At 44.0% G+C, this 17,968-nt stretch overlaps 1 protein-coding gene across 1 annotated transcript in view; it reads right to left on the bottom strand.

The window, feature by feature from the left end:
* LZTFL1 (leucine zipper transcription factor like 1) overlaps nt 1-17,968 on the bottom strand; it is a 94,262-nt gene that overhangs the window by 54,327 nt on the left and 21,967 nt on the right. The window contains exons 5-7 of the mRNA XM_033930176.1: nt 7,535-7,606; nt 5,251-5,316; nt 2,287-2,364 (exon numbers count right to left, since the gene is read on the bottom strand). Of these exons, the coding sequence (XP_033786067.1) occupies nt 2,287-2,364; nt 5,251-5,316; nt 7,535-7,606 (216 nt within the window). The remainder of the gene's footprint in view (nt 1-2,286; nt 2,365-5,250; nt 5,317-7,534; nt 7,607-17,968) is intronic.

Below are 17,968 nucleotides of genomic sequence, written 5' to 3'. Positions count from 1 at the left end.
ACTGGTGAGATGATAGGACATTTAGGAAAATTTAAAAGTCTTAAATTGTTCTCTCTCAATTGGTTTTCAAAATTTTCAATTTTTCGTGAGATATATGATCTTTCTTTAACCATTTCTACTTCAACCGCTTTCATTTCATTAATCTTAACTTCTTGCGTCTCTACTTTTTCCTTCAAATTAGATAGTAATACCCCCTGTGGCTCTACCTTAGAATGGACAGTCCCATAATCGGTTTTAATAGCTGAAAGAGTCAATTTTAGGTTGGAGTCCATAACCGATATGGCTTGCCAGAGCGCTTCTAAATCCACCTTCTCTGGCTTTTTCAACTCCCCAAAATTGATGGTATTCTCACCTGAAGCAGTTCCTAGGTCTTCTTTAACTGCGCTAGGAGAATACAGATGGAAATGAGCTACTCCTTCCTCCAATGAGTCTGGTGAAGGCGTCCCTCTCATGCTGGAGTCCTCACTTCCCTCTTGGGGTAACCGGACACCAGCTGCTCCTTGCACTGTAATGCTTCTGGGTTGAGAAGAACCAGTCTCTGCTCCGGGCTCAGTGATGCCTGGCTCGGTACTGCGCTGAGGTTCACAGTTGAACCTGAAAGAACCTCCGAGGTAGGTCTGTGATCTTCGCCAGAAAGGGCTAGCATGCTGAATATAGTCGGCTGTGTCATTCGCTGGGGGGTTCCAGCCGCCGGAGGGTTAGGGCGAGTAGTCCCTTTCCTCTTCCCCATATTAAACGGGAGAGAATCACACCACGCGCTGAACTCAGCCGATATTCAGCGCTGTCCGCTCAGGTGTCTGCTCCCGACATCATCTTGATCCCCAAAATCGCAATAAATTTTCTAAGAAGGATATTGGGTCATTCTTCTCCACCCCTTCCGGTAAACCAATTATTCTTAGGTTACTCCTCCTCTCCCTGTTGGCACAATCCTCCAGGTCTCTCGTTAACGTTTTAATTTTCTTCCTATCCAACTTGTACTGAAGCAGTTCTATCTCTGTCACTCTGTCACTATATTTTTCCAGTTGATCTATTTTTATATCAGCAAGCTGTAATCGCTTTGTAAGGTTAGCAACTTCTTCCTTAACTTCCTGCAGCTTTTGTGCATTATCTGAAACAATCTCTTTAATCTGCGAAGCTCATTTAAAATATTACTGTTGTCTTTATCATCCTTCGGTAACGGAATCTTTGAGGTGGGTTGCCGGCTCAGGTTTGGATCCCTTTACACTTCTTGTCCCCGTACCAGCAGAATCAACTTTCATTTGCTTTCTCGATGCCATGTTGTACTCAGAGCCACACTTTTTAACTAAAAAAAAAAAATTATTTGTAGCTTATTTGACTTCAAATAAGCCCGTCACCACGGACCTCGACTCTCACCCGACCATCTAGATGCGTCTCCAAGCCACGCCCCTTATACATGGATTTTTAATTAACTAGTCAGACAGCTTTGAAGAGATGTCTGTATATATGCCATCTAGCCAACCTAGACATATCTGAATTAAACCTATTTGTTGTGGAAAAATTCTTACATGGTTGGACTCTCAATGTTGTGCCCATGTGCTCCACCAGTGTCTGATCTAAAAGTATTGCATGTCCACTTGTATAAATTTATTATGACGTAATATTGTGCACTTGTTATAAGATGAAAAATGAATAAAGATTTAAAAAAAAAAAAGTAGTAGTATTCTAGTCACTTAATCCTCCACTGCCCCACATACAAAATAAGTACCTGTATATGTAAACTTCTTTGAATGTGTAGCCACAAAGGCATAGATTCTCTAACCAGCGCTGATTTTTTAAGCACCGGTAGGCACCCAAATTTAGTAAAACATGCCATTTTAAATTACTTTAACTGAGTTTCAAGGCGCCAACCGGCACCTACAAAAATTAGTGCTGGAATCGCGTCTCCATAGGTGCTTTAAGACACCTAATGTCACTGTGGGCGTGGCTAATGCCGGAAGTGGAGTTAGGCAGTCTAAAGCACCTAGAGAGGCACGATTCACAACAGAGGTAGGCATTAGAAATATAGGTCTAGAAAATTCTGGCCTACATTTCCAGTGTCTACCTTTGCCAGAAGGGCAATTCTGTACCCGGTACCGTTGCATGACATGTGATTGGTGGCAGCCCACAATGGCAAAAGTTACAGAATCCAGCCCAAAAAGGCGGTATACAAGTCCCATCCCATTTTACAGTACATGCAGAAAGAAGTGAGAACAAGCACCACCCTGTAATAGTTGACCCATGGATTTTAAAAAAAATGGAACGAAGCCTGCAGAGAAGAATGCTTACCTTCTGATCTCCCTGAATCTTTTGTACATCTTTCAGAGCTTTCTCCAGTTTTGATTTTTCATCCAGTGCACTTGTAGCCTATAAATAAGAAAATAAAAAATGTCAAACATTAAAGCCACCAAGACGAGCAGCACAAAGTTCTCATGAAAATACAAAATAGAAGATAAATAAGTGGGAAAAAGCAAGATGTTTCCAAATGGGATTTTTTTTTTTTTTAAATCTTTATTCATTTTCAAAAATTACAACAAGTGTACAACATTCATTCAGAAATACTTTAATTCATCACTTGACATTCTTATTTGTATTATTCCAAATAAATAATTATATAAGAAACCCACCCCTCCCACCCATATACCAATAAATAACAACTATCAATATATTATCCGTCATAAACCCCTTATCTTATCCAAATGGGATCTTTATTGAGAGGAAATCAAACAATAGAGAGAGTCTCCACACTGCAGGCTACACTGTATATGCAACAGTACTAACATTCACATTAAATGGATCCATTTAGCAAAATGGGATACAGGACTTGGGGTCCTAGTACTTGCTAAATGTCATCTTTGGTTTCAAGTTAAGTATTTATCACTTTGCTTCTGCTGATATCTCTGTGGCAAAAATACAAAGTGGTGTTTCATCGAAATATCTGTCTATTAATTGATTTTATATTTAACCCTAAATTGATCAATTTGATAGATATTTATTAAGGTATCTATGTACAGGGTTTAAAAAAATATCTCTTTGGTTTGTTTACTTATCACATCATTTTTTTATCCTGGCTGAAGTTTGTAGTTGGCTCATCCACACTCCACCTAGAGAATGACATAGTGACAAATTTATCCCCGTCCCCGCAGGAACTCAATTTCCCTGTCTCCGTGAGTTCTGTCACTGTCCCTGTCCCATTCCTGTAAGCTCTGCCTTAAGTGTTCGAGGCTTGTGCAGTTATGATTTTAAGGTGTTTGAGGCTTGTGCAGATGAGGATGGAGCTTGCAGGAATGGGGCAGGGACAGGAAAAGAACAAGTGGGGGATGGGACAGGAAAATGAGTTTCCGTGGGGACGGGGAAAAATTTGTCCCCGGGTTATTCTCTAACCCCACCCTCATCTCAGTTGCTTTTCTTCCTAATCTCCAAGTCTGCATCTTATGCTATCTGTTCTGAGGCTTGTCAAGACAACATGAGGAGAGATAGCCCTGCTCTATATGCTTTGCAAAGAAAGGGAAAACACAAAAATGACAACTGCAGGAATTCACTGACAGAATAAGAGGCTTCTCTTAATCACAGTCTGCAATCTTTTCTGCTTGCCAGAAACAGAATAGGAGGTGGCACACCTGCCTTGAAATCAAACCTAATCGTTTATACATGCCTGATCATATTTAAAAAACTAGCCATTATCAACCAGTGGCATTGTTACTACAGATGTAAACAAGTTGGTATTTTTTCATTCCGATTACTTTTATTAAAAAAAACCCCAAAACAAACCTCCTTCCAGCCACAGATCCTGATTATATCTTCAGATTTATAATTTTTATTCGTTTTCAAATTTTACATAAAGTGTACAAAATATTTAAATACAATTGATGAATACACAATATCACTTTTATATCTAATACATCATATTTTAAATATATTTTTATCCCCTCTCCCTCCCCCCACCCTTCTAGTACTTTTCAATCATACATTACATATTATATATCATATTATATCATATTATATAAATATTATTTTCACTACCCTCCCCTTCATGTGTGTCACAAAGAAGATATTGAAAAGAAGAAAAGAAGAAGAGAAATCTTGCTATTTATTCATTGCAATATTTTGTCAATGGCCCCCATATTTTTATAAATTTAGTATATCTAACTGGTACAACAAACAGTAAGTGGCCTTTCTACTGCAAAAACTACATTATACCTCCTGATGGGAAATGCCTCTTGACAAGTATCCACATAATGTGCTGACCTTTCATCAGAAAGTACATTGCGTTCAGATGCCGTTTAACAGCAGTCGCATCTCTACTTGTGCTGCCCAGACACTTTTTCTTTGTAAACAGTAAAAAGCTTATTGCTCCAGTTTCCCTCCGTTTTTGTAACTTTATTGTGTAAATTACTACATTTTGAAAAGCTGCTGGGAACACTAGCTATGCATATTGTGCACACGGTATAAGTCCATCCCTTTGTGTGAGTCAGGGCATGTTGCTCTCCCAGCACCTACAATCTAAACTTGCATGAGGTTACCCTCTTACAACACATGTGGTACCATTCCCATAACACTAACTCAAACGCAAGTTACACTTTTTTTTTTAAATTTAAAATTTTAAAATTTTAAATTTCTTTATTCATTTTTTCATATTACAACAAGTGTATCAGAAAAATGCATATAATCTTATAAACACACACTTGATTTTCCTTCATGAATACTTTAAGTACAATATATCATATTCTTATAATGTTTTAGATAATATGTAAATCATTTAATATGTATGACAAATATAAATAAAATAACCCCCCCAAGCCCTCCCTTCCTATTTCAGAAAATCTAACCTAATACTTCAAAATGCATTAATTAATTCATACATATTATGAGGTAAATACAATAATACCCACCCAGATCCCCACTTAACAAATCTCTTATTATGGGAAAATGTTATTAATCATTACAAAAATCTGCTAATGGTCTCCAAATCTTCAGAAATTTACCAAAGTAACCTTTTTGTGTTGCTATTGTGCACTCCATTTTATATATATGGCATACCGAATTCCACCAAAAGTTATAACTTAATCCGTCATAATTTTTCCAGTTACATGTTATTTGTTGAATTGCTAATCCAGTTAATATGAATAAAAGTTTTATTATTATGTGACGAAATTTGACTTTTTGCTCTCATTGTTGTACCAAATAAAATAGTATCATAAGTCAAGGCTACTGGATTATCCATCATCCTATTGATTTGAGGCCTGACGTTACCTGCGATTCTATAGTGCGAAGTCTGGCCCTCAACTTCTCATTTTCTTCAAGAAGCCTTGCAATTTCCTGAGAAGTGAATAAGATTACTGATGAGAAAGTGATAATAATGAATTAAGGATATCTCACTCCTACCACTCCTACAGTAATTTCATACTGGTTTCAGGTACACAAGTGCTGTCCTTGATACTGTTAACTCATACCACTTAGCTGGTTCAGGATTCTCATCTTTAGAAGGCCAAGAACAAAAAAAGGCAAGATGCATTATATAATTCATATTTTAGCAAACCACAATATAGGTTGCTAAGTTAAAAAAATATATATATATATTTATTTCGTGCCTAAGCAAAGAGGTAGATTCATTTTCTAGATGTGCACGTCTAGGACATTACTGTGCAAACCCCCCCATAAACTGCTTACTACAGCTCGATCCTAGTTGGTATGTCATAGTATGCTGTGAGTCAGTGAATTCTGGTGCAATTATCTCTAGCTGAATGACTGAAAGTTAAGTGCTGGAGAGACACTGGGGACCTTGTTACCTACATTTTGAAATGAATGGCCTACTGCAGGGGTGTCAAACTAAATCACATAAGGGGCCAAAATCTAAAACAGGCTAAGCTGTGGGCTGAATTTTTTATTAAGGTACTTAGGGATCCTTTTATTAAGGTACGCTAACCGATTTAGCACGTGCTAAAGATTAGCACACACTAAGGGCTCCTTTTACTAAGGTGTGCTAGCGTTTTTAGCGCACGCTAACCAAGCGCTAACCGAAAAATACTAACGCAAGCTTTATGGAGGCGCTAGTGTTTAGTGTGTGCGGTATTGTAGCACGCGCTAAGCGCGCGTTAAAACCGCTAGCGCCCCTTAGTAAAAGGAGCCCTAAATGTGCACATTAATAAAAGGACCCCTTAGTCTTAGTAGAAGTATAGGGTTACAACTTCTCCAACCCCACGCCGATTCTGTAATGTAAACAAAATAAATAAAAAAGACTTTTCCTCTCTCTTTTAGGACCTAGTTCACGCTTGCTGTCTAACACCAGCTCTGGCAGGATACACATTTCAAATCTGACATATTGTAATCACAAAATGGAAAATAATTTTTTTTTTTCTATCTTTTGTTGTCTGGTCATTATTCAAATCATGTTGGCACCGGGCTCTGCTTTCTGTTTGTCTTCTGAAAACTCGCTTCCAGGGTCTCCTGTCCATTTGTCGTTTTCTTCTTTCTCCGTACTAACCATCCATCTTCCATCTCTGTCCTCCCCTTCCATTTCCCTTTCCTCTCCCAGAGGTCTGGCATCTTTCCTTTTTTTCATCACCTTCCCCGCAGCTGAAGCGATGGACCCCACCATCCCCAGATCCACCATCTATCCTTTTCTCAACTACCCTTTCATCCAGCATCCCTCCCTCCTTCAACACCACCTTTCCCTTTCTCTTCCCAACTACCCTCCTATTCAATATCTCTATCCCACCCTCCACACCATCCCTTGTGTCCAACTTCTCTCCCTTTCTGTTCTTTCCTTCCCTCCCTCTATCCCATTGTCCACCATCTCTCTTCCTCTCCTCTGTTTTTAGACCATTATTTCTTCCCCTCACCCCCACCCTCAGTCTGGCAAATGCATGTCTCTTTGACCCCTCATTCCCGCCTTCCCTCCCTCTGTGTACTTCTACACCAGGGTCCGCCGATGCCCCCTCCCCCCCTTGAAAGCCTGCATGTTTTCCCCCTTCTTTACACCAGGGCTCGCCACCCCTCCCCCCAAAAGGCCTGCTTGTTTTCCCCCTTCTTTCTAGGGTCCTCCAGCTTCCCAGTCTCACCTTCAAAGCAGCCTTCCAGGCCTCACCTTCAAAGCAGAGGATCGCCGGTGCTGTAGCGATCCTTGCAGGCTACTGTCGGCCTCTGTAGCACATTCCCGCCTCTCCTTTGACTTATTGGACCACAGCAGAGGGAATATGCTGAGGAGGCAGCCTGCTAGGATCGCTACAGCACCGGTGATCCTTTGCAGGCTGTTTTGAAGGTGAGACCGGAAAGCCAAGAGAGAGAGACGGTGGACAAAGGGATGGAGGGAGGGAAGGAACAGAGGGCATTTACTCGAGGGCCATATCTAATTACCCTGCGGGCCAAATTTGGCCCACAGGCCTGTTTGACACCCCTGGCCTACTGTTTATGATTTAAGGATTACCCCAACCAGACCAAACAGTACTCTGTAGTCATCATTCTGCTAAGAAAAAAGTCAGTATGTGAACTGAGTCATTCCCTCAGTCAAAAAATAACCCCCCCCCCCAAATCTTACCTTATTGAGCAGCTCCAATGATCCACCTTCATTTAATGGGGCAAGTCTGGGCTTATGGGTCTCTGGATTTCCCTGAGCCAGTATTTGCAACAAACAACATTTTTTTGAAATTAAGAAGAAAATGAAGAATTAATTATTTCCATACATGGCAGAAATTCAGGCTTCAAAATACATACTTAGGGCTGGTGTTAAGCATGCTGGAGACCAGGGCAGGAGCTTGAGAGTGGACCCATAGCTCACCAGTAGGCTGTATAAGACTGGCTTGGGGGGACCCCTGTAGCTTGGGAGCCTTGTTAGCACTTTCTACACCAACCCCAATATTATTTATTAACCATTTTAAGTTTATAACACAAAATAAACACTTGTACAGAAATCAACATGGGTTTAAATCAATAACCATGAGGTTATTTGAAATTTAATGAAAAGGAAAAATGTTTTACCGTATATACTAGAATATAAGTTGAGATTTTGGGAGGGGGGGGGTTGGCTTGGCTTATATTCGGGTCAGCACCCTTTCATCCTCCTAACCCAGACATGTTGCAGGCCTCCGCCAGACCTGATGATCCAGCGGTGGGCTGGAACAGGAGGGATCCCTCCTGCCTCCTGTCCCAGCCAACTGTGATGACTTAACTTCCTTCCGCCTCCCCCTGCGTACCTTTTAAATCCCTGGTGGACGAGCAGTGGGCCAAAGCTGCCCGAGAGTGGTCTTCCCGAGCTCCTACCCCAAACTGAACTGTTAGCTGAATGGCTGCCGTAAGTTCTCACAGGACTCGCGAGAATTCACGGCAGCCATTCAGCTGGCAGCTCAGCATGGGGCAGGAGCACGGGAAGATCACTCTTGCTCTGGCCCACTGCTTGACCACTAGGGATTTCAAAGGTATGCGGGGGGAGGTGGGAGGGAGTTAAGTCATCACAGTTGGCCGGGACAGGAGGGATTTCAAAGGTACATGAGGAGGCCTGCACGGCATTGGGAGAGAGGGAGAGTGGACAATGTACAACATTTTATCAACTTTTTTGCCTTATCAAAGTTCTCATACTTGCTCCTAGAGAACCATGACCCAGTCTGATTTACAGGATACCAACAATGAATATGCATCAGATAAAAATTGTATGCCTTTCCTTCACTGAGTGGAGTAGAACGGATACAAATAGATCAATTTTTCACTCTGTCAAAAATTACAAAGACTAGGGGACACTATAAGTTACAGTTAAAACCAAAAGGAGGAAATATTTTTTCACTCAGAGAATAGTTAAGCTCTGGAATGCATTGCCAGAGGTTATGGTAAGAGTGGATAGAGTTGCTGGTTTTAAGAAAAGTTTGGACAATTTCCTGGAGGAAAAGTCCATAGTCTGTTACTGAGAAAGACATGGGGGAAACCACTGTTTGCCCTGGATTGGTAGCATGGAATGTTGCTACTATTTGGGTTTTTGCCAGGTACTAGTGACCTGGATTGGCCACTGTGAGAATGGACTACTGGGCTTGATGGACCATTGGTCTGACCCAGTAAGGCTATTCTTATGTTCTTATGATAATTTCCTTTCTTTCAGTCCCTCCAGATAAGCATAGACAAATGGGTTATGTCTCTCTGCCAGCAGGTGGAGACTTGAGAACAAACTGACTTGTAAAATACCTATAACTAGACTGTGCAGACCCCCCCCATTAGATTCAGTCCTTGAATAGCCAAGCAGGAGGCCAACTCAATGGAGAGCTTAAGCATCCCTCTCAGTGCTGAAGGCTCCCCAGCTAACCCAGAAAACCAAATGCTGCTGCCCTGAATCGAACCAAAAGCTTTTTTTTCCCTAAACATCTCTGGATGATTTTTTTTTTGTAAGTATTGAACAAAGAAAAACCCAAAACACAACCACCAAACTCCATAGCCTCAGCCATGAACAACACACCCGAATTGAAAAATCTTTGCATATAAAACAGGCTGAATCCTATGCCTGTCTGGAGGGATTAAAAGAAAGGAAATCATCATCAGGTAAGAAATAATTTTTCCTTCTATACCATCCCTCCAGGCAGGTACAGACTAGTGGGAAATACAAAAGTAGTAACCATCAAGGGCATGGAACCCCACCAGCAGAACTCGTGCTCTGAACTCTGAATCCACTGTGGCCTGAAAATTGAATTGATAGTGATGTGCAAAGGCTTGCAAGGATGACCAGACCGCTACCCTACACATTTCCAGTGGAGGAATCAATGAGAACTCTACTCAGGATGCTGCCTATACCTGGTAGAATGCTCCTTGAAAATAGCAGGCACTGCTTTCTTTCTTAACAAATAAGAAGACAGTACTGCTTTCTTAATCTATCAAGCAACGGTAGTCTTGGAAGCTGCCTCTCCCTTATGTTGACCTCCTAGCAAAACCAAGTGTCGATTGAAACAATGAAAACTCTGGAGTCCTATGCACATAAGCATGAAACACTAGCCAAAATCCAACTTCTGCTCCTCTGGACCTTTGAAGTCTCCCAACACTGGCAGTGAAATGGATTTATTCAGATGAAAAGACGGCATCTTAGCCAAAAAGGACGGGACCAGCCTCAAAACCATCTGCTCCTTCATAAAGGCCAAAAATGGCACGCAACACACAAGATCACCTGCAATTCTGAAATGTGCTGAGCAGACGTGATAGCCACAAGAAAGACTCTTCAACTTAAGATCTTTTAACATATAGTGCTTTAAGATCTCAAAAGTTGCAGACAAGGTTGAGATTTCAAGAGGGGGCCAAAGAATGGACTGAGGACAAATGAGACAAACTATTTGCAAGAAACATTTGGGCGGTGGGAATTTGGGGATTTTTCAGGTTTTGCGCTGAATCTGACTAAATCTGAGGCATTGGCCTCTTCGGCATGGCTCCGAGAGTCTTGGGGAGGGGCTTTTCCGTTGAAATGGGCTGAGTCCTCCTTTCACTACTTGGGGATCCAGCTCTCTATGGATGTTTGGGAGCCTTCCTGGTTGAACGTCTATTGTCTTCTATGGGCTCGGACCTGGCTGCTTGGTGCGATTTGCCGCTCTCCTTGATGGGGGAGAGTGCATCTTTTTCGGATGGTGCTGTTCCCTAAATGGTTGTACGTTCTGCAGACGCTTCTCCTCTGTGTCTCTTGCACAAGGATGTCTGGACTTTCAACCCTTTGCTCTCGTGGTTTTGTTGGGGGGGGGGGGCAGGAAGCCTAAAATGCGGTGGCAGTTGATGGTGGGCTCGTGGGACCAGGGAGGCTTAGGGGTGCCGAATATTGTTCTTTATAAACAGGCTTGTCTTCTGCGGCATATTCGGGATTGGGTCTTGGGTACTACTCTGTATACTGACGTCTCCCTTGAACACGATTATTTTTATCCTGCTCACCTTGTCTTTTCTTCACGCTCGGTTGGCGGAGGTGCCTGTTCCTAGTAGACTTAGTATCTTGTTTAGACCTCTTTGGGAGGTGTGGCGGCGGATACTCCCACTGTGGCGTCAGTACTCCCATGTCGGTGTGTTGCTGCCTCTGACCGGTAATCTTTCCTTCCCTCCAGGGTTGGTTCGTTCGGTTTTCGGTAAATGGCGGGCTAGGGGCTTTGAGTTTCTTTTTCAGGTGTTGCAGGATGACGGGGAGCTCAGGTCCTGCATTGACTTGCAGCACTGTGATCTTTCTTCCCTTGGCCTTGCTTACACTCATTGTCAGTTGCTGCACTATGTGAGATCTCTCCCTAGGGATTCTCTGCCTTCGGGCTTTGGTTTCGAGCCTTCTTGGAGGTTGGGGGGTAGGATCCAGAACCTCAGGTCTCGGTCTCCTTTTTTCATCAGCTGCTTGGTGCCTTGGGGCCTCCTTGAGACTTCTCTTTTGAATTAGAAGCTTGGCAGAGGGATTTGGGGAGGGAGCTTGGGGCGAACTTGTTGCTCCGAGCTCTCCGACGAGTCCTGGCTTTAGTATATAATGCGGAGCTTCGCGAGTGCCATTACAGAACCCTGTTGAGGGCCTATACCTCCCAGAGATGGGCCTACTATATGGGCTGTGTGGATAGTCAACACCGTCTCACTTGCCTCACTGAAGTGAATTCTTACTTTCATGGCCTTTGGAGTTGCGAGAGCATTCAGGGTTTGGGGGGGGGGGGACTTGGCCTCCTTCAGGCTCCTGTCCCTCTTTCTGTGTTTTACATGCTGTTTGCTCACTTCTCTGCATTTTCTGTTTATACCTCTGCTGAAAAATTGTTTTTGAGTAAATGTTACATTTTTGAGGGAAAAGTGTATTTTGAACCACTGGCTGGCTGATGTGCCTCCCTTCTTCTGGTATTGGAGGAATAAATTACACGAACTTATGGGTTGGGAAGCCAGGCTGGCTTACTCCTCTCGTCGCTGGAGCAGAGACTTTGTTCGTACTTGGTCTCCTTATTTGGACAGTTAGTCTCTGAGGAGTCGTAGTCGAATTTTGAACAGACTGCAACTGTATCCTACCCCACCTGTCTGACTTTGGTTTCCTTTTGCTCTGGGGCCTTTGGGGGTGGGGGGAGGCGGGTTAGATCTCTTTGTAACCCAGGAGGACAAAGTCCAGTCCTCTTAGGGGAGGGGGGTGACCCTCTTTTTGTATACTGTTGGAAAAGTTCCAATTCTTATTTGGCACATGTGGTTGTTGGTTGTTATTCTCTTTGCCAATAAAAACAGATTTCAAGTAAAACATCTGGGCGAGAAGATAACTGTTTACTCTGAACAAACCCTCAGAAAACAGATAAGGCTGCTACCTACATACACAAAGATGATAAAGCTAAACCTTTTTCCAAACCATCCTGCAAAAATTCTAAAACCTGTGGCAAAGAAGTCCAACACGGTGCAATGAGACAAAAGCCATACCAGTCCTCAAAAATACGCCAAACATGTACATACGCCATGGAAGTAGAATGCTTCGGGGAGCCCAAAACAGTCAGAATCACTCAGCCAGAGTAGCCTCTCTTTTGCCAGAGTAGCCTCTCAACAGCCAAGCTGTAAAACAAAACAAAGCTATGTTGTACATCTGAACCAGACCCCAAGATAGCAGATCTGCCAAGATAGGAAAACTGAGAGGAGGCGCCATCTGCAGCCGAATCTGAAGTGATGAGAACTACTGATCCTGAAAAGAACTCTAAGCTATCAACAGCCTTGGCGGAAGGATGCACAGCAGAGCTCTGGAAGGCCAAGACTGAGCTAGAGCATCCAGTCTCTCTGCCTTGGAGTCCCAACGACCATCAGGTCCAAGACTGGAATCCACCACCAGAGGATTACCAGCCATAAGGCGGTGTTCCCCAAGCTGAGAAAATCAGCCTGAATATTTTCCATGCCTATTATATGAGCTGTGAATAGACTGAGAAGATGAATTTCAGCCCAGTACAGCAGTAACATTGCTTCCTGGGCCTAGAGATAACTCTTGGTGCTTTCTTGATGATTAACATATGATACCGCTGCCACATAAGAAAAGCTTTACTGGGTCATACCAATGGTCCATCAAGTCCTGTAGCCCATTCTCATGGTGGCCAAGCCAGGTCCCTAGTACCTGGCCAAAACTCAGTAGCAATATTCCATACTATTATCCAGGGCAAGCAGTGACTTCCCCCACGTCTCTCAATAACAGACTATGGACTTTTCCTCCAGGAAATTGTCCAAACCTTTCTTAAAACTAGCTACGCTTTCTGCTTTTACCATAACCTCTGGTAATGCGTTCCAGAGCTTAACTAATCTCTGAGTGAAAAAAAATTTCCTCCTATTGGTTTTAAAAGTATTTCCCTGTAACTTCATTGAGTGTCCCCTAGTCGTCGTACTTTTTGATGGAGTGAAAAATTGATCCACTTGCTCCAGTCAGGATTTTGTAGACTTCAATCATATTTCCCCTCAGCCGTCTCTTTCTAAGCTGAAGAGCCCTAACCTTTTTAGTCTTTCCTCATATGAGAGGAGTTCCATCCCCTTTATCATCTTGGTCGCTCTTATTTGAACCTTTTCTAGCACCACTATATCTTTCTTGAGATAAGGAGACCAAAATTGAATGCAATACTCCAGGTGAGGTCGAACCATGGAACGATATAGGGGCATTATAACATTTTTAGTCTTGTTAACCATCTCTTTTTTAATAATTCCTAGCATATGGTTTGCTTTTTTTGTCCGCCACCAGACATTGGGTGGAAGGTTTCATTGTATTGTCTACAATGACACCCAGATCCTTCTCTTGGCTTCAAACCCCCAAGGTGGGCCCTAGCATCCGGTAACTGTGATTCAGGTTATTCTTCCCCATGCGCATTTGTCCACATTAAATTTCATCTGCCACTTGGACGCCCAATTTTCCAATTTCCTAAGGTCCGCCTGCAATTTTTCACAATCTGTATGCGTTTTAAAACTTTGAACAGTTTAGTGTCATCTGCAAATTTAATTACCTCACTCGTCGTTCCAATTTCCAGATCATTTATAAATAAGTTAAATAACACCGGTCCCAGAACCCTGCGGCACTCCACTGTTTACTCTCCTCAACTGAGAAAAAAATGACCATTTAACCCTACCCTCTGTTTTCTATCCGATAATCAATTCCTAATCAACAACTGAACTTTGCCACCTATCCCATGACTCTTTAATTTTCTCAGAAGCCTTTCATGAGGAACTTTATCAAAAGCTTTCTCAAAATCCAAATACACTACATCACCATTATCCACATGTTTATTTACACCTTCAAAGAAGCCAAGCAAATTGGTGAGGAAGATCTCCCTCGGCTGAACCAATGCTGACTCCTTCTCATTAAATCATGTTTGTCTACATGTTCTGAGAAGCAATAAACAGAAAACGGAAGACCCAATATTCCACAATGAAAACAATCCAAACGATAAAAACAAACAAACAAACAAAAAAAACTGTGGATGATGATGTTCTACAACGATGATTTATTCCTTCTTCCAAAGAACACAAATAAATACAATTATAATAGTCCACATGTGTAGTCCTATTGGACCCTAAATGGTCCGTGTTTCAGCGAACATGCTTTCCTCAAGGGTCTAGTTGCATGTTGTGTTCTCAGAAAACGAAGTGAACTAAAAACAATGAACTTCAATGTGCCGGTGTTTGACATTCACTTCATTTGCAATCTGATCTCTGCTGAACTTTTGAGGTGGTGCAGACCCATCAGCAGATGAGAATGATGAGTCCACAAGCATGACATTAGAAGATTCATTCTCCGTCTCAAAACTCACTACATCATCATCCACAGTTTTTTATTTTTATCGTTTTTATTGTCTACATGTTCCACAATTTTATTTTTTTTAAATTGTTTCTACCATTTTGCCCGGCCCTGAAATGAGGCTTATCAGTCTGTAATTTCCTGGATCTCCCCTGGAGCCCTTTTAAGTTTACAGATCACTAACAGAAGGTCATCAATTTCATGTTTGAGTTCTTTTAATTCCCTGGGATGTATACCAACCGGTCCAGGTCATTTATCACTTTTTAATTTGTCGATTTGGCTTCCAGATTCACTGAGATTTTTCAGTTCCTCCACATCACCACCCTTGAAAACTATTTCCAGTTCAAGTAGATCTCTTACATCTTCTTCTGTAAAGACCAAAGCAAAAAATTCATTCAGTCTCTCCGCTATGGCCTGAGCGCCCCTTTTGCTTCTTGATTAGCCAAGAGTTCCACAGATTCCCTCACAGGTTTTCTACTGCTGATGTACCTAAAAAGCACAGTTACTTACCGTAATAGGTGTTATCCAGGGACAGCAGGCATATATTCTCACATGTGGGTGACGTCATCTACGGAGCCCCGATGCGGACAGCATTTCAAGCAAACTTGATTGAAGATTCAAGCTTGCTGTGCTGCACCACGCATGTGTGCCTCCTGCTCCACTAGAGGGCGCATCCCCTCCTCGTGGTCTCCAGTTCACATATCCAGCAAAGAAGCCAACCCCGGGGAGGTGGGCGGGTTGTGAGAATATATGCCTGCTGTCCCTGGATAACACCTGTTACGGTAAGTAACTGTGCTTTATCCCAGGACAAGCAGGCATGATATTCTCACATGTGGGTGACCTCCAAGCTAATAAAAGGGGTGGAGGGAAGTTGGCAATTTAAGAAAACAGATTACGTAACACCGATTGGCCAAACTGGCTATCGCTCCTAGACAGTGTATCCAGGCAGTAGTGGGAGGTGAAAGTATGAACCAAAGACCACGTGGCAGCCTTGCAGATATCCTCAATAGGCGTGGATCTGAGGAAAGCTATCGAAGCTGCCATCGCTCAGACTTTATGCCCCGTAACTCGACCATGCAGCGCGAGACCAGCCTGAGCGTAGCAAAAAGAAATACAAGCAGCCAACCAGTTGGACAGGGTGCGCTTGGAAACTGGGCGCCCCAACCTGTTAGGGTCAAAGGACAAAAACAGTTGGGGAACCTTCCGATAAGACTGAGTGCGTTGAAGGTAGAAGGCCAACGCCCTCTTGCAGTCAAGAGTGTGGAGCGCCACCTCTCCAGGGTGAGAGTGGGGCTTGGGAAAGAACACAGGCAGAACAATGGACTGGTTGAGATGAAAATCAGACACCACTTTAGGCAAAAACTTAGGGTGAGTGCGGAGAACCACCTTGTCATGATGGAATACGGTGAAAGGTGGGTCCGCCACCAAAGCCTGCAGCTCGCTAACTCTTCGAGCAGACGTGAGTGCGAGTAGGAAGATCACTTTCCAAGTGAGGAACTTAAGATGAAACCCCCGTTTGAGCCCATGGATGTTTCATCAGTTGAGCCAGGACTACATTAAGATCCCAAACCACGGGAGGGGGTTTGAGGGGAGGATGAACATTCAACAGACCCTTCATGAAACGAGAAACCAAGGGAAATGCAGCAATCGCGCTAAGATGCACTCGAATGGAATTGGTCTTTAGGCCAGAGTGAGATAAGTGAAGCAAATACTCCAGCACCATAGACACAGGGACCGACACCGGGTCCTGGTGGTGAGAGGAGCACCAGGACGAGAATCTGGTCCACTTTTGGGAATAGCAGAGTCTAGTCGATACTTTCCGAGAGGCCTCTAACACCTCCCTGACCGACTGAGATATAGGGAGAGAAGTTAGGGGGAAAGAACCCAAGCAGTTAGATGAAGAGACTGCAGATTGGGATGTAACAGTGAACCCCGACTCTGAGATAGCAGAGAGGGAAACACAGGCAGAAGTAGAGGTTCCTTGACACTGAGTTGAAGTAGTAGGGAAAACCAGGGCTGGCGGGGCCACCGAGGAGCAATAAAGATCAGAGTGGCCCTCACCGATTTCAAATGAACCAGCGTCCTCAGAATCAGAGGAAAAGGCGGGAACGCGTAGAGGAACTTGCCCTCCTAATCGAGGAGGAAGGCATCGGCCTCGAGATGTTCCGGGGAGTATATTCTGGAACAGAAGAGAGGCAGCTTTTGATTGTCGGGGGAGGCGAACAGATCTATCTGAGGAGTCCCCCACCTGTCGAACACCTGTTGCAAGACCTAAGAATGCAGGGACCACTCGTGTGGCTGGAGGAGGCGGCTGAGCCTGTCCGCCAGACCGTTCTGCTCTCCCTGAATGTAAACCGCGCGAAGGAAGATGTTTTGGGAGACTGCCCATTCCCAGAGACTCAGAGCCTCCTGACAGAGGGACCATGACCCCGTCCCTCCTTGCTTGTTTACGTAGTACATCGCCACCTGGTTGTCTGTGCGGACGAGAACCACCTGGTCGTGGAGCAGGTGTTGGAAAGCCACCGCGGCGAGGCAAATGGCCCGAAGTTCCAGCACGTTGATGTGGCAGCGACGATCCTCTGTTGACCACAGTCCTTGAGTGCGGAGACCGTCCAGATGAGCCCCCCAAGCATATTCCGACAAGTCCGTGGTTAGGACCTTGTGGTGCGGGGGGGTGAGAAAGAGCAAACCTTTGGAAAGATTCGAAGAGTCGGCCCATCAGCGGAGCGATCTTTTCAAAGAAGGAGTCACTGTCACCGGACGGGAGATCGGATCCCGGATCCTGACGCCACTGTGAGGCCAAAGTCCACTGTGGTAACCGCAGATGAAGACGGGCAAATGGAGTGACATGGACGGTAGAGGCCATATGGCCCAGGAGCGTCATCATTTGTTGCGCCGAGACAGAGGTCATCTTCGAGATCCGTTGGCTCAGATTTACCAGCGCCTCCGGACGCTGAGGAGGTAGGAAGGACCGGAGATGGACCGTGTCCAGCACGGCCCCGATGAATTGTAAGGACTGGGAGGGGCACAGCTGGGATTTTGGAAAGTTTACCTCGAACCCCAGACTCTGAAGAGAAGTAATAGTCTTTTGGGTCGCTGAGATAACCCCCTCCCTGGTCGGGGCTTTGATCAGCCAATCATCCAGGTAGGGGAATACTTGCAGACCCTGGGAGCGCAAGGCCGCCGCGACCACTACGAGGCACTTCGTGAAGACCCGGGGGGACGAGGACAGGCCGAAGGGGAGGACCCGATATTGCAGATGAAGGTCCCCCA

Source organism: Geotrypetes seraphini, chromosome 2, assembly GCF_902459505.1.
Source record: "Geotrypetes seraphini chromosome 2, aGeoSer1.1, whole genome shotgun sequence".
NCBI classification, from domain to species: domain Eukaryota; kingdom Metazoa; phylum Chordata; class Amphibia; order Gymnophiona; family Dermophiidae; genus Geotrypetes; species Geotrypetes seraphini.
This window is presented reverse-complemented; position numbering and strand designations above follow the sequence as displayed.